At 72.0% G+C, this 13,955-nt stretch overlaps 4 protein-coding genes across 13 annotated transcripts; 2 read left to right on the forward strand and 2 right to left on the reverse strand.

The window, feature by feature from the left end:
• The first annotated feature begins 1,212 nt into the window (after positions 1 to 1,212).
• Positions 1,213 to 3,045, forward strand: BCAP31 (B cell receptor associated protein 31). Of its 3 annotated transcripts, none has more exons than XM_075724764.1 (7): positions 1,213 to 1,339; positions 1,730 to 1,830; positions 1,925 to 2,069; positions 2,137 to 2,272; positions 2,364 to 2,484; positions 2,574 to 2,674; positions 2,776 to 3,045. In XM_075724764.1, exons 1-7 carry the CDS (start codon positions 1,248 to 1,250, stop codon positions 2,812 to 2,814), a joined length of 735 nt encoding a protein of 244 aa, XP_075580879.1. In that variant the 5' UTR covers positions 1,213 to 1,247; the 3' UTR covers positions 2,815 to 3,045. The 3 variants fall into 3 exon arrangements, with proteins under 3 accessions (XP_075580879.1, XP_075580880.1, XP_075580881.1); XM_075724765.1 differs by having other exon boundaries at positions 2,367 to 2,484; XM_075724766.1 differs by having other exon boundaries at positions 1,213 to 1,325; positions 1,716 to 1,830; positions 2,373 to 2,484.
• Positions 3,046 to 3,066: 21 nt separating this feature from the next.
• LOC142595912 (tafazzin-like) lies at positions 3,067 to 5,681 on the reverse strand. Of its 8 annotated transcripts, none has more exons than XM_075724771.1 (10): positions 5,573 to 5,681; positions 5,304 to 5,432; positions 4,877 to 4,922; positions 4,702 to 4,787; positions 4,389 to 4,469; positions 4,127 to 4,168; positions 3,949 to 4,011; positions 3,696 to 3,748; positions 3,523 to 3,600; positions 3,067 to 3,410 (listed from the first exon to the last, which is right to left on the reverse strand). In XM_075724771.1, exons 1-10 carry the CDS (start codon positions 5,679 to 5,681, stop codon positions 3,321 to 3,323), a joined length of 777 nt encoding a protein of 258 aa, XP_075580886.1. In that variant the 3' UTR covers positions 3,067 to 3,320. The 8 variants fall into 8 exon arrangements, with proteins under 8 accessions (XP_075580886.1, XP_075580882.1, XP_075580884.1 ...); XM_075724767.1 differs by having other exon boundaries at positions 4,389 to 4,563; positions 4,691 to 4,787; XM_075724769.1 differs by having other exon boundaries at positions 5,304 to 5,507; positions 5,567 to 5,681.
• A 736-nt stretch (positions 5,682 to 6,417) lies between these two features.
• LOC142595916 (WD repeat-containing protein 13-like) lies at positions 6,418 to 9,936 on the forward strand. Its single transcript, XM_075724782.1, has 9 exons — positions 6,418 to 6,458; positions 7,364 to 7,607; positions 8,091 to 8,185; positions 8,269 to 8,396; positions 8,501 to 8,808; positions 9,031 to 9,211; positions 9,308 to 9,449; positions 9,528 to 9,658; positions 9,752 to 9,936. Exons 1-9 carry the CDS (start codon positions 6,418 to 6,420, stop codon positions 9,934 to 9,936), a joined length of 1,455 nt encoding a protein of 484 aa, XP_075580897.1.
• A 99-nt stretch (positions 9,937 to 10,035) lies between these two features.
• Positions 10,036 to 13,941, reverse strand: SUV39H1 (SUV39H1 histone lysine methyltransferase). The gene is made up of 6 exons (XM_075724779.1): positions 13,923 to 13,941; positions 12,329 to 12,474; positions 11,438 to 12,094; positions 11,204 to 11,350; positions 10,342 to 10,471; positions 10,036 to 10,175 (listed from the first exon to the last, which is right to left on the reverse strand). Exons 1-6 carry the CDS (start codon positions 13,939 to 13,941, stop codon positions 10,036 to 10,038), a joined length of 1,239 nt encoding a protein of 412 aa, XP_075580894.1.
• Between the last annotated feature and the right edge of the window lie 14 nt (positions 13,942 to 13,955).

Genomic DNA, 13,955 nt, shown 5'->3' on the forward strand with positions numbered 1-13,955 from the left:
ATTTTACTTTTTTTTTCCCCCCCAGTTCTCTCCCCCATCCCACCGGGGAGGGAGCACACAGCTGTGTGGTGTTTGGCTGCCTCCTGGGTTAAACCACGACACCTGGATCTGTCACAGCCCCTTGCCCCATGCAAAGGGAGCACAAACACAGCCGTGAGGGCAAAGGAGATGGCAAGTGTTTATTTGGTCACACGTAACAAGTCCCGGGAGCGAGTCTGCTGTGGGTCTCAGGACCCCCGATGCTCCCCCTGCCCCTGAGACACCTCAGCAGTCGTTCTGGGAGCCGCGCTCATCGGGTCCTTGGGGAAGTGGCAGACAGTCAGCTGGCCCCTGGAGCGACGGGCTGCAGGGCTGACGTGCAGGTAGCCAAAATAAAGGAAAGAGCCCAGGACACAATACAGGAAAAAGGGACAGCTGGCTAGATGGGGTATACCGAGAGTCGATGGCACAGGGAGCACCAGAGGAAGGGACAGGGAGCACCAGAGAAAGGGACAGGGAGCAGGACAGCACTGGAAGAAAAACAGCGATGATGAGCAGCAGGACAGGCAGACAGAAAGAAATACCGAGGAAGAGAGACAGGAAAGAAGGGAGAGCCAGCTGGACAGGGCACATGACAAAGACGGAAACGCAGAACACGCCAGAGGTGCCAGCCCCCAGAGCTCCGGCCGGCCCTCGGCCTCCTCTGGCAGGGAATTTCGGCGGGGGATCTGCGCCCGAGCCACCACAGAGCAAGATGGCGGCCGGGCACTACATCTCCCGTCATGCCCCGCGGGGCGGCCGCTCTCCCCACCGCGCCTACCCTCCCCGCTCTCCCCGCCGGGCTGGCTCAATATCTGGCAGCCCCGTCGCCGGCAGCGGATGCCGGCGCTCCGCATCTCGCACTCCCCCGCCGCCGCGGCCATGACAGACGCGGCGATCGCTGCGACCGGTTTCCGGGCGGGAGGGAAGATGGCGGCCGCGGCCGGATGCGGCTGCGCCTACTTCCGCCTCGGTGCGCAGCGCCGTGGGAGGGGGCGGGGCAACCGCGTTTCTGGCGCCTCTGATTGGGTGTTATCGCGCCCCCGCGTGGGCGGGACTTCCTTTCTCTCCCCGCTCTGCTTCCGGTAGGGCCGGGGGCGGCGGGGACGGGGGGCGCCAGTGCTCGGTCGTGAGCGCGGCCGCGGCCGGGGCGGGGGCCGGTGGCGATCCCGGGGCGGGGAGGTGAGCGGGGTCCCCATCCCTCTCTGTGCCCCCCCCGCCAGGCCGCCATGAGTCTGCAGTGGACGGCGGTCGCCACCTTTCTCTACGCCGAGGTCTTCCTCGTCCTCCTGCTCTGCGTCCCCTTCGTCTCGGCCGCCAGGTTGCGGGGGGGGGCGGTCCCGAGGGCTGAGGGGGTCCTGAGGGGCGTTCCCGGGGGCTGGGGAGGGGGCTGGGGGGGGGCCCTGGGGGATGTCCCCAGGTCTGGGGGGGTGTTTTGGGGGGGTTTCTCGGGACTGGAGGAGGTCCCTCTGGCTGCGTGGCATCGCCTCAGGGCTGGGGGGGTGTCTGGTGGGGATCCCCAGGGTTGGGGGGGTCCCCAGGGCTGGGGCAGGGGGCTGGTTCTGGGGAGCATCCCAGAGGGGGCTTCCCCAGGACTGAGGGGGTCCAGGACTGGGGGCAGGTCCTGGGGTGGGTCCCCAGGGTTTAGCGGGGGGTCCCGGGGCTGAGGGGTGCAGGTCCCAGCTCTCATCCCCAAGCTCTGCCCCCGCAGATGGCAGAAGATCTTCAAGTCGCGCTTGGTGGGCCTGGCCGTGGCCTACGGCAACACCGTCTTCGTCGTCCTCATCGTCATCCTCGTCCTCCTTCTCCTAGGTGGGTGCTGGCACCACCCCCCCCAGGGGGTTTGGGTGGGGACGGGGGCTCAGCCGAGCCGCCATCCCTCCCCGCTGACACCCCCTCCCCGCAGACGCCCTGCGGGAGACCCGTAAGTACGACGTGACGGAGCGGGTGGCCCTGCAGAGCAGCCCTGGCGCCCTCGAGCACTTCCACATGAAGCTTTTCCGGGCCCAGCGCAACCTCTACCTGGCCGGCTTCGCCCTCCTGCTCTCCTTGTGAGTCTGGGGGGGCCGGGGCAGGGCCGGGGGGGCCACAGGCCCCCGCTTACCCTGCCTCCCGCAGCCTCCTGCGCCGCCTGGTCACCCTCATCTCGCAGCAGGCCGTGCTGGGCGCCTCCAGCGAGGCATTCCGGAAACAGGCGGAAGGCGCCAGCCAAGCCGCCCGCCGCTACATGGAGGACAACGACGCTTTGCGGAAGGTACCGACAGCGCGGGGCGGTGGGGACGGTGACATCCTGGGCGCCTCAGGCCCTGACGTGCCCCCACTGTCGTGTCCCCCCCTCCCCGCAGCAGCTGCAGGAGGCGGGGGGCGATGGGCGCAGCCCGTCCCCCTCCCACGACGAGAACGAGACTGAGACCCTCAAGGCCAAGGTGGAGAAGCTGAAGGAGGAGCTGGCAGCCAGCAAGCGCAGTACGGGACAGGGCGGGGGCCAGCTGGGGTGTTATGGGGGGGCTGCAGGTTTTGGGGGTGACCCTGACACTGCTATCCCCCCGCCCCAGCTCTGGAGAAGGCAGAGAACGAGGTGCAGGCCATGCGGCGCCAGGCCGAGGGGCTGACGCGCGAGTACGACCGGCTGCTGGACCAGCACGCCCGCCTGCAGGTACGGGGGGCTGCCCTAATCCCCCCCCACACCCTCCAAACCCCCCCCATGCTCCCCCAAACCCCCCGCGCCCCCCTAACCCCCCCCCCCCCCCCCCCCAGGCAGCCCACGATGGCCCCCGGGACAAGAAGGAGGAGTGATGGACCCCCCCCCGGCTTGGGGTGGGGGCACGACTTCGACAAGGTTTCTGGGACCCCCCACACACCACTTTTGGGGATCCCCCTGCTCTGTGGCAGCACTCTGGGGGGGTGCGGGGGGGTCTGAGCCCCCCTTCCAGCACCCTCCCCCCCCAAAAAGCTTCTGCTTCAATAAACACATGGGCTTGGGCCGGGCTCGTCTCTGTCCCCCACCCCTGGGTGCCCTGTGCCCCCCGCCCAGCTCCAGAGACCACCGAGGCTCCACCACCTTTATTGGCGCCGTGCACAGGAGCTGGCTGTTGGGGGGGCAGCTTGTTCGTCTGTCCATCTGTCTGTCCTTCTGCCGGCATCCCACGGCGTTGCGGGGACGGCATCACACCATGGGGGGCAGTCTGTCCGTCTGTCCATCCGCCAGCAGGGCCCAGGAGGCTGCGGGGCTGCCGTGCTGTGGGGCAGGTCCCGCTGCGGGTGGGGCAGTCCGTCTGTTCATCCATGGGGCACCCCATGTGCTATGAGGCGAGGTGTAGGGCCCGGGCTTGACCCCGCAGCGCTTCAAATTCCCTCTGCACGAAATCCGTCAGCGCCTTCCGCATCTCCACCTGGGAGGGACCCACAGAGCTATGGGATGGCACCCGCGGAGCCCCACAGAGCTGTGGTGCCCCCAGAGCAGCGTCCCCCCTCCTGCCGTGGGGCAGCCCCCCAGGCACTCACTGTCGACGTTCCCTCGGCCCGGAGCCGCTCCAGGAGAGGCCGGACGCTGAACGGTCGCCCCACAACCACCGTGATGCGCTGCAGGACAGCGTCAGCACCCCACGGCCACCCCTTAACCCAGTGCACCCCACAACTGGGGGGGTCCCGCCTGCCCCCCGCCTCCGCTCACTCACCTGCCCCACACGGGGCACATACGGGCGCGCGTTGGGCAGGACGTCGTTCATGCCTGGCACAGGGATCAGCGGGCATCTGCATGGCCTAGCAGGGGGGCAGGCCCCACGGCAGAACCTGGCCCCGCAGCAGGGACCCCCCCAACCCACCGCCCCGTGCCCTCCAGCCTCCCCCCACGGCCCCGCACCCCCCACGGCACCCCCAGCTCCTCCGGCCCCACCCCGACCCCCCGATCCGCCCCCCAGCCCCGCTCACCCCCGTGCCACAGGGGCAGGATGACTGGGTCGAGGCAACACTCAGCCAGGAGCCGCCCGATGCCTGCAAAGGGGGGGCAACCTGGCTGTTTTGGGGGGCCAAGAGGGTAGTTGGGGGTCAAGGAGTGGTTATGGGGCAGGGAACAGTTAGGGGGATGGTTGGGGGGGTCAGGACTCACCCCATTTGAAGCGCACAAACTCCTGCCCCATGTTCACTTTGCCTGCGGGGACACGGGGCCGTGGGGGGGGGGGGCAGCACAGGAGACCCCCGAGGGTCCCCCCGGCCCCCCCAGACCCGGAGCAGGAACGGGGCCGACCCCCCCCAGCTCCGCATCCCTCCCAGCTCCCCCCTTGACGCCCACCAGGGCTTCTAAAGATCTGCCCCAGCGCTCCCAGTCCCACCAAGCAAAACCCCGCCCCGCTTCCCAGTGCTCCCAGTACCCTCGGGGAAGACGTGCACCCAGTCCCCCTGGTTGAGCTTCTCCAGGATGAAGTCCATCCCTCGCTGGTACACGCCGTCCCCTGGGGACACCAATTCAGCACGCTGGGATCCCCCCAGTACAGACTGGGACCGGCCCAGCACCACAACCCCCCGCCCTTGCTTCCCGAAGGTAAACTGGGCTGTCTCCCAGTATGGGCCACAACCACCGCGGTACAAACTGGGAGCTCCCGGTACAGATGGGGATTGCCCCCTCGGCCCTGCACTGCTGCCTCCCAGTTGCCCCCCAGGGCCGCCCAGTTGCCCGCCGCTCACCCCGGCAGACGGGGACGCAGCGGCCCAGGCTGAAGAAGCGGGAGTGCAGCTCCCGGGTGAAGCAGATGTCAGCGGCCGTGGGGGTCCTGGGGGCGGGGGGGCAGGCCGGGGGGTGAGCAGGGAGGGAGGGGGCTCCCCGGGAACCCCTCAGGCCCCCCCAGGCCCCCCCCCTCACCACCGCATCTTGTGCAGGCTCCAGACGTGCCGCAGCTTCAGGGAGCCTGGTGGAGGGAAGCGGGGGGGTCACAGGGGCACCCCCAGACCGGCCGTGGACCCCAGACAGACCCACAGAGACCCCCCCCAGCTGCCTCAGAAACCCCTGGGGATCCCCCCAGCACCCTCGGCATCCCCTGGGGACCCCCCCAGCACTCCCCACCTCCCTCCAGATCCAATGAGGACACCCCCAGAACCCCTAAGGTTCCCTCCAGCACCCTTGGGATCCCCTGGGGACCCCCCCAGCACCCTTGAGAACCCCTGGGACCCCCCCCAGCACCCCCCCAACACCCTTGGGATCCTCTGCGCCCCCCCACCTCCCTCAAGACCCACTGGGGACCCCCCCAGCCCCCCCCAGTCCCCTGGGGCCCCCCATGCGCCAGCCGTACCCCAGAGGTGCGGGTCGTCCATGCAGGACTCGTGGTTGGAGAGGGTGAGGAGGGGGGTGCGGGGCCCCCGCCGCTCCACCAGCTCGTGCAGCACCTCGCCGTTGTGCACCCGCAGCCGGTTCAGGTACCCTGGGGGTGGGGGGGGGGGCGGCCGGGGGTCTGGGAACGCGATGGGGAGCGGCTGCCCCGCGTCTGTCCCGGCCCCCGCCCCCCCCCCCCCCCCCCGCCCTCCGGCCGCCCCCCCCCCCGGGGCACGGCGGGGCACTCACGGGTCCAGACGCAGCTGTAGGTGCCCACCAGGCCGGTGACCAGGCGGCTGGCCAGGGCCCAGGAGAGGGGCGGCCCCGCGGGGAACGGCCACCTCACCGCCAGCGGCATGCTGCCATCGCGGGGGCCCGGCACGGCGCCTGGGGACGGGAGGCGACAGCGGGGGGAGCTCACGGAGGGCCGGGGACGGCGGCGGGGCCCCTCCCGCGCCCGCCAGCCCTGCCCGGAGCCCCCGGCCCACACACCGCCAGCCGCCCCTGCCGTCAAGCGCGCCGGCCGCCGCGCGTCGCAAAGGTCACGCAGGAGGAATCCCCCCCTGCCGTCAAGCGCGCCGGCCCCGGCCACCCACTATCGCAAACCGGGGAGGGAGGGCGCTGCCGTCAAGCGCGGCGCGAGGTCGCAAAGGCGGCGGGCGGGCGGGCGGGCGGGCGGCGGGACCCAGGGCAGGCGCGAGGCATCATAGAGGGGCGGACCCTCCCCGCCCCCTCGGCGGCTGCCGCCAATCCCGGCGAAGTCCCCGCCCCCTCGCGCGGACAGGATCCCGCCCACCGTCACCAGGGCGACGCCCGGCGCCATTTTGGCGTGAGGCGGCGGCCGCCATTTCGGAGGGGCGGGGAGCGCGGCCGGCCCCGGGCCCCGCCCCGCCCGCCCGGCCCGGCCCGGCCCGGCCCGGCCCTGCGGGGAACCCGGCGGAGGTGGAGCGGGACGGGCAGGTATCGCCGCTCGGTCCCCGCAGGGGTCCCCGGGCCCGCCTCCGCCCCGCCCTCCCCGGCTGACAGCGGGCCCCGGGCCCGGCCTCACCCCGCTCTCCCCGCAGGGCCCCCCCGGGGCGGCCGCCGCCGCCGCCATGGCCGCCGTCTGGCAGCAGGTGCTCGCCGTGGATGCCAGGTGAGGCCCGGGGCGGGGGGACACGGCCCCTGGGCTCCTCGTCCCTTTGCGGGAGGCGGCGCCCGGGTCCCTGTCAGGGAGGACGCCCTGATGCCCGGATCCCTTTTTGGGGGCCGGATCCTGATGCCCAGGTCCCTTTTTGGGGTGGGGGGGTGTCCTGATGCCCAGGTCCCTTTGGGGGGATCCCGGTACCCGGGTCCTTTTTTGGGGTGGTGGTGGTGGGGGTGTCCTGATGCCCGGATCCCTTTTTGGGGGCCGGATCCTGATGCCCAGGTCCCTTTTTGGGGTGGGGGGGTGTCCTGATGTCCAGGTCCCTTTTTGGGGTGGGGGGGGGTGTCCTGATGCCCAGGTCCCTTTGGGGGGATCCCGGTACCCGGGTCCTTTTTTGGGGGGGTGGTGGTGGGGGTGTCCTGATGCCCGGATCCCTTTTTGGGGGCCGGATCCTGATGTCCAGGTCCCTTTTTGGGGTGGGGGGGGTGTCCTGATGTCCAGGTCCCTTTTTGGGGTGGGGGGGGGTGTCCTGATGCCCAGGTCCCTTTGGGGGGATCCTGGTACCCCGGGTCCCTTGGGGGGGGGGGGGCCGTTGTGTCCTGATGCCCAGGTCCCCTCTGGGCAGGGCTGGGGCGAATCCTGATGCCCGGATCCCTTTTTGGGGGGGGTGTCCTGATGCCCAGGTCCCTTTTGGGGGGGGTGTCCTGATGCCCAGATCCCTTCTTGGGGGGGGGTGGTGGTGGTGGTCCTGATGCCCAGGTCCCCTCAGGGGGGGAATCCTGATACCTGGGTCCCTGACACATGCGTGCATCTACTCACCGCACCACGGTGCCACCCGCCTCCCCGTCACTGCCGCCCCCGCACGCCGGGGCAGCTGTCACAGGCGCAAGGGTCCCCCTCCTCCATGCCCCCAGGTACGCTGCCTACCGCACACCCCGCTGGCCCCAGTTCCGGACGCAGTACGTGCGGCGCCGCAGCCAGCTGCTGCGGGAGCAAGCGCAGGGCGGGGCACTGGAGGGGAGCACCCGGCGCTGGTACCTGCGGGTGCGCACCCGCCTGCTGGCCCAGCGCTACGGGGCCCTCTCCGAGCAGAGCAGCTGCCGCGCCCACAGCAGCAGCGCTCTCCGCGCCAGCCGCACCACCCTGGACCGCATGGAGGTACGGCCATGGGAGGGGATGGGGGAGACGGGGGCTGCGAGCCCTTCTGGGGGGCAGGAACCCACCCAGGGGGGCTGTGGAGTCATGGGGGGGTCCCAGCACCCGTTCTGGGGGAGCTCTGGGGTCTCAGCACCTGTCCTCAGAGCTGCAGCACCCATTTTAGGAGGCCTGGGGTCTCAGCACCCATCCTCAGAGCTGCAGAACCCATTTTGGGAGGGCTGGGGGGTCCCAGCACCCACATTGGGGGAGGCCTGGGGTCTCAGCACCCATCCTCAGAGCTGCAGCACCCATTTTGGGAGGGCTGGGGGATCCCAGCACCCATATTGGGGGAGGCCTGGGGTCTCAGCACCCGTTCTCAGGGCTGCAGCACCTGTTTCAGGGGGGCTGTGGGGTCCCAGCACTTGTTCTGGGGGGGGCTCTGAGGTCCTGGTTCCCCTCTGGGATCATGGCACTGGTGCCCCCACAACCATGTCTTTCCCCCAGGACTTCGAGGAGGACCCACGGGTGGCCCGGGGACACCGGCGCTCCCTCAGCCGCGGCTCGCACCCCGGGGTGCCCCGCGGAGCACCCGACGAGCGGTGAGCACAGCCGGGTCCCCCTGGGGTCAGCGGGTGCTGGGGAGGGGGTCAGGGCGCTGACGCCCGGACGCCTGGGTCCGCAGCCCCCCTGGGGTGGTGCCGACACCGCTGGCAGAGGCAAGCCGCGCCATGGCCGGGGACACAACGCTGAGCGAGAACTACGCCTTCGCCGGCGTCTACCACGTCTTTGACCAGCACACTGACAGCGCTGGTAACCGGGGGGGAGGCGGGCAGGGGCGGCAGGGGCTCCCCGGGGCGCCGGTGGCAGCCGGTGCTGGCTCGCACCGGCACTGACGGGCATCCGTGGCCGGGCAGTGCCGAAGGTGCAGTTTGCGCACGACGACCGGCACCTGCTGGCCTGCTGCTCGCTGGACGGCACCATCTCGGTGTGCCGGCTGGCGCCGGGGCCGCCGGCGGTGCTGCAGGTGCTGCGCGGCCACGGGGGCGGCGTGGCCGACTTCGCCTGGTCCCTCTCCAACGACGTCCTGGTGTCGGCCTCCCTGGACGGCACCCTGCGGCTCTGGGCCCCCGCCGACGGGCGCTGCATCCGCCGCGTGCCCGACCCCGACGGCGCTGCGCTGCTCTGCTGCGCCTTCCAGCCGCTCAACAACAACCTCACCGTGGTCAGTGACGCCTGGGGACCCCCCCCCGCGTCCCCCTGGGTCCCCTTGGCACATCCTGGGTCCCCTCCGCCCCTCAACACCCACCTCAGCAACGTCCCCTACCTCCCCCCGCGCGTCCCTCCTCTCTACCCGCAGCCCTAAAGCACGGCGGCCCGCGGTGACCGCCTCGGGGCACGTCCCTGTCCCGCGGGGTGTCCCACGCCCCTCGCCCCGTGTCCCCAGGTGGGCAGCGCCCGGCACATGGTGCGGGTGGTGAACATCTCGACGGGCAAAGCGGCGCGGGGCGGAGCGGGGCGGCTGCCCGGGCGGGTGCTGGCACTCTGCTTCGACGCCCCCGGCCGCGTCCTCTGGGCCGGCGACGACCGTGGCTCCGTCTCCTCCTTCCTCTGCGATCCCGGCACCGGTATGGCGGGGCGGGGCGGGGGGGGCGGCAGGGGGGTACCCCGAGGGCGCTGGGGGCAGCAGGGGGGTGCCGACCCCTTCTGCTTGTGCCCCCCAGGGCGGCTGACGAAGGCCTCGCGGGTGGTGGTGCAGGCGGGCGGCTCCATCACCTCGCTCTCGGCCCGCGCCTGGGCCAGCCGCGAGGCCCCGGACCCCTCTCTGCTGGTCAACGCCTGCCCCGACCGCCTGCTGCTCTTCCGGTGCGTGGGGGGCCGTGGGGCAGCCATGGGGCGGCTGTGGGGCGGCCGTGGGGCTCATCCTCTCTCTCTCCTCCGCAGGGTGGTGGAGGAGGAGGGCTCGGGGGCGCCGGGGCTGCGGCTGCGGCGCAGCTTCCCCACGCGGCACCGGGAGCAGCCCCTGCGCAGCTGCTTCTGCCCCCTCATGTCCTTCCGGCAGGGCGCCTGCGTGGGTAAGGCGGGGGGGTGGCGGGGGGGGGGGGGGGGGGGCGGCGTGGCGGGGGTCCCGGCCCCCCTCGCCCACCCAGCGCCCCTGTCCCCCGCAGTGACGGGCAGCGAGGACGCCTGCGTGCACTTCTTCGACGTGGGGCGGGCGGCGCGGGCCACCGTCAACACGCTGCAGGGCCACGGCGGGGCCGTGCTGGCCGTCGCCTTCAACTGCGACGAGAGCCTGCTGGCCTCCAGCGACGCCGCCGGCACCGTCATCGTCTGGCGCCGCCAGCACGCCTGACCTCCCCCCTCCTCCCGCGCGTCCCCCCGCGTCCCCCCTGGCACGGCACGGACCCCCCGCTGCGTTTAACAAGCGTGTTTGCACCCGGCGCTCTGTGGCTCAGAAAAGGTACTTGCGGCAGGCGGCGGCCCCGCACTTGCACTCGATGCGGCCCCGGGCCCGGGGGGAGCCCCCCAGGCCCCCCCCAGCCAGCCCAAAGTTGGAGTCCATGCGGGTGCTCTCGGCGTCCACCGGGTCCACTGCGGGGTGGGGGGAACGGGGGGTGAGGGGGGTGCTGGCACCCCCACCTCCCCCACCGCGCCCTGCGGCGTGGCCCGACACCCCCCCCAGCCCGGGGCGGGGGGCCGGCCCGCTCCCCGCCGCGTCCCCGGGGCTGCCGTGTGCGCCGCGCCGCGGGGCGGGTACCGTGCATGTTGTAGTCGAAGGTGAGCTCCTCGCCGGCGCGGATGGGGCGGGTGGCGAAGAGGGCGATGCGCGGCAGCCGCTCGTCCAGGTTCTCGATGAAGACGTTGTACACCTGCAGGTTGGGGTCGCACTGCCGCGGGGCGGCCGCGTGGGTGGGCGTGGCTACGGGAGGGGCGTGGCCCTGCTAAGCCCTGCCCCCCAGCCCCACCCTGCCGGCAGCACAGCACGAAGCCCCGCCCCCTGCATGGAAGAGGGCGGGGCTCCCTGTGTGAAGCCCCACCCCTTTGCAGGTGAAGCCCCGCCCACCCACACCAAGCTGAGGGTGTTCCCATAGGGGGCAGTGCCCCTCCTGGCCCCGCCCCCTGCATGGAATTGGGCACTGCTCCCTTGAAGCCCCACCCACCCACACCACAGCCAATGGGAGTTCCCTAAGGGGGGTGGTGCCCACTTCGGCCCCACCCCCTGCATGGAATTGGGCAGTGCTGCCTTGGTGTAGCTCCGCCCACACACACCACAGCCAATGGGAGTTCCCTAAGGGGGGTGGTGCCCACTTCGGCCCCACCCCCTGCATGGAATTGGGCAGTGCTGCCTTGGTGTAGCTCCGCCCACACACACCACAGCCAATGGGAGTTCCCTAAGGGGGGTGGTGCCCACTGAGGCCCCACCCCCTGCATGGAATTGGGCAGTGCTGCTTTGGTGAAGCCCTGCCCACACACACCACAGCCAATGGGAGTTCTGGGGCGGGGGCGGTGCCCACTCAGGCCCCGCCCCCTGCATGGAACTGGGCAGTGCTCCCTGGGTGAAGCCCCACCCACCCACCCCACAGCCAATGGGAGTTCCCCGGGCGGCCCCGCCCACTCACACTGTGGTTGACGAAGTGGGAGATGTTGCCGTAGTGGGCGGCGTCCACGGTGTACACGTCCTCCACGTAGTCCAGATCGAAGAGGTAAGTGGCTCCCTGCCGGTCGTACACCTGCCCCCGGCGCTCCGCCTCCTCCGACGTGATGATCTGGGGCGGGGCCGCCACGTCACGCCCGCGCCCCGCCCGCGGCCCCGCCCGCCACGCCCCTCCCGCCGCGCCCCGGCGGCCGCTCACCTCCCCCACGTACTCCATGACGAAGCTGTTCTTGCGGATGCGCTCCAGGGTGCGGACGCCCCAGCCGCGGCCGTTGCCGGTGCGGAAGATGCAGAGGTCGTAGCGGATGCCCTTCTGCACCACGCGGTTGGGGCAGTCGGCGCCGCAGCGGCACCGCGAGTTGCACTCGTAGATGGGCAGCCCCGCCCGGATGCGCACCTGCCCCGCCTCGTTGTAGGCGAACTTGTTGCGGGAAGCCCCGGGGCAGCAGCCCCCCGCCGCCTCCGCCAGGCAGTCGCGGCACTCGCAGCCCACCGCCACCGGCGTCAGGCTGATGCCGGCCCCCACCTTGTACTCGTTGATGTAGACGAAGTCCCGGGGGGGGCCGTGCAAGTCCACCTCGTTCTCCACGGCGATGCGGCCCCGGTGGCTGCGGGTGCTGTTGAGGAGCCGCTCCCAGCGCCGCAGGGCCCGGCGCTGCTCCGCTTTCTGCACCAGGTAGGAGACGGCGCGGGCAGGCAGCCCCCGCGGGCCGGGCCGCACCGGCCCCCCCGGGGCGCGGGCCAGGTCCTGGTGCAGCTGCTTCAGCAGCCCGCGGCACCGCAGGTTCTTGCGGGGCTCCCAGGTGTTGGCGGCCTCGGGGTACCCCCGCCACTTCACCAGGTAGAACTCCTCGTCCTGCGGGGCGGCACGGAGCGCGGCTCGGGCGCGGTCCCATGGGGCGATCGGGGGGGGACCCAGGGGGTCCCATGGGGCGATCGGGGGGAGCCCGGGCACGCGGGGCGACGGGGGAGCCCGGGCTCCGTGGGGCCTCAGGAGGTCGGAGGGGTCCGCAGCACCCGGGGCCGTTCGAGGGACCCCGTTTGGCAGCCGGGGGTGGGGGGCAGAGGACGCCCCGCGCCCCGCACTCACCCGCACGCGCTTGTAGTCGCAGAGGTACTCCACCTCGAAGTCCCCCAGGTTGCGGCGGGTGACGCCCAGCGCCCGGCACCGCACGCGCTCCAGCCGGCACAGGTCCTGCAGCCCCGACCACGATGACTTGCAGCAGACGGAGCAGCCTTGGCGGGGGAAGGGGGCGGGTGGCGTTACCGGTGGGGGGCACGAACCCCCCAGCACTGAGACCCCCCCGGAACCCAGAACCCCCCCCATCAGCCCCGAGTTCCCCCCCGGAACCCAGACCCCCCCCCCCCCCCAGCACCCAGAAACCCCCCCAGCACCCGCTGCAGAGCACCCAGAACCCCCCCGTCAGCACCCAGAACCCCTCCATCAGCACCCCCCAGAGCACCCAGAACCACCCTTCAGCCCCAAGTCCCCCCCCAGCACCCAGAAACCCCTCCTGAGCACCCAGAAACCCCGATCAGCACCCCCCCAGAGCACCCAGAACCCCCCCTGAGCACCGCCCCAGAGCACCCAGAACCACCCGTCAGGCCCGAGTCCCCCCCAGCACCCAGAAACCCCCCGAGCACACAGAACCCCTCCCCAGAACCCCTCTATCAGCATCCAGAAGCCCTCCCCAGCACCCCTCCAGAGCACCCAGAACCACCCCTCAGCCCCGAGTGTCCCCCCAGCACTCAGAAACCCCCCAGCACCCAGAAACCCCCCATCAGCACCCCTCCAGAGCACCCAGAACCATCCCTCTGCCCTGAGTCCCCCCCAGCACCCAGAACCCCTCCCCAGACCCCAGAAACCCCCCCCCCCAAGTACCCCCCCAGCACCCAGAACCACCCCTCAGCCCCAAGTCCCCCCTCAGCACTCGGGTGTGTCCCCCCCCCAGAACCCCCCTCAGCCCCGAGTCCCCCCCCAGCACCCAGAAACCGCCCCAGCACCCAGAACCACCCCCCCAGCACCCAAAAGCCCCCCCGTCAGACCCGAGTCCTCCTCCCCCTCAGCACTGAGAAACCCCCTGACACCCAGGTCCGCCCCCCCCCGAACCCCCCCTCAGCCCCGAGTGCCCCCCCAGCACCCAAAACCCACCCCCAGCACCCAAACCCCTCCCCAGCACCCAGAACCCCCCCCAGCACCCAGAACTCGCCCTCAGCACTGAGAACCCCCCGGCCCCCAGGTCCGACCCCCCCTCAGCACCGAGTGCCCCCCCAGCACCCAGAACCCCCCCCAGCACCCAGGTCCCCCCCCTCAGCACCCAACCCCCCAGCACCCAGAACCCCCCCCAGCACCCAAAACTCGCCCTCAGCACTGAGAACCCCCCGGCCCCCAGGTCCGACCCCCCCGACCCCCCCCAGCACCCAAACCCCCCCCAGCACCCAACCCCCCCCCCTCCAGCACCCAGCCCCCCCGGCCCCCAGGTCCGACCCCCCCGGCACCCCCTCAGCACCCAAACCCCCCCCAGCACCCAAAACTCGCCCTCAGCCCCCCCGGCCCGGCCCCGCCCCACCCCCCTCGCCCAACGGTCGCCGCGCGCCCCCTCACAAAAAGGCGGGAAGCGGCGCGCGCCGCCCGCGGCCGTTAACCGGCTCCCGCCGCCCCGCGCGCCCCCGCCCGCGCGCACCTTTTAAATTTTCCGCCATTTTCCGCCGCTTCT

This window comes from Pelecanus crispus, chromosome 24 (genome assembly GCF_030463565.1).
Source record: "Pelecanus crispus isolate bPelCri1 chromosome 24, bPelCri1.pri, whole genome shotgun sequence".
Taxonomy (NCBI): Eukaryota; Metazoa; Chordata; class Aves; order Pelecaniformes; family Pelecanidae; genus Pelecanus; species Pelecanus crispus.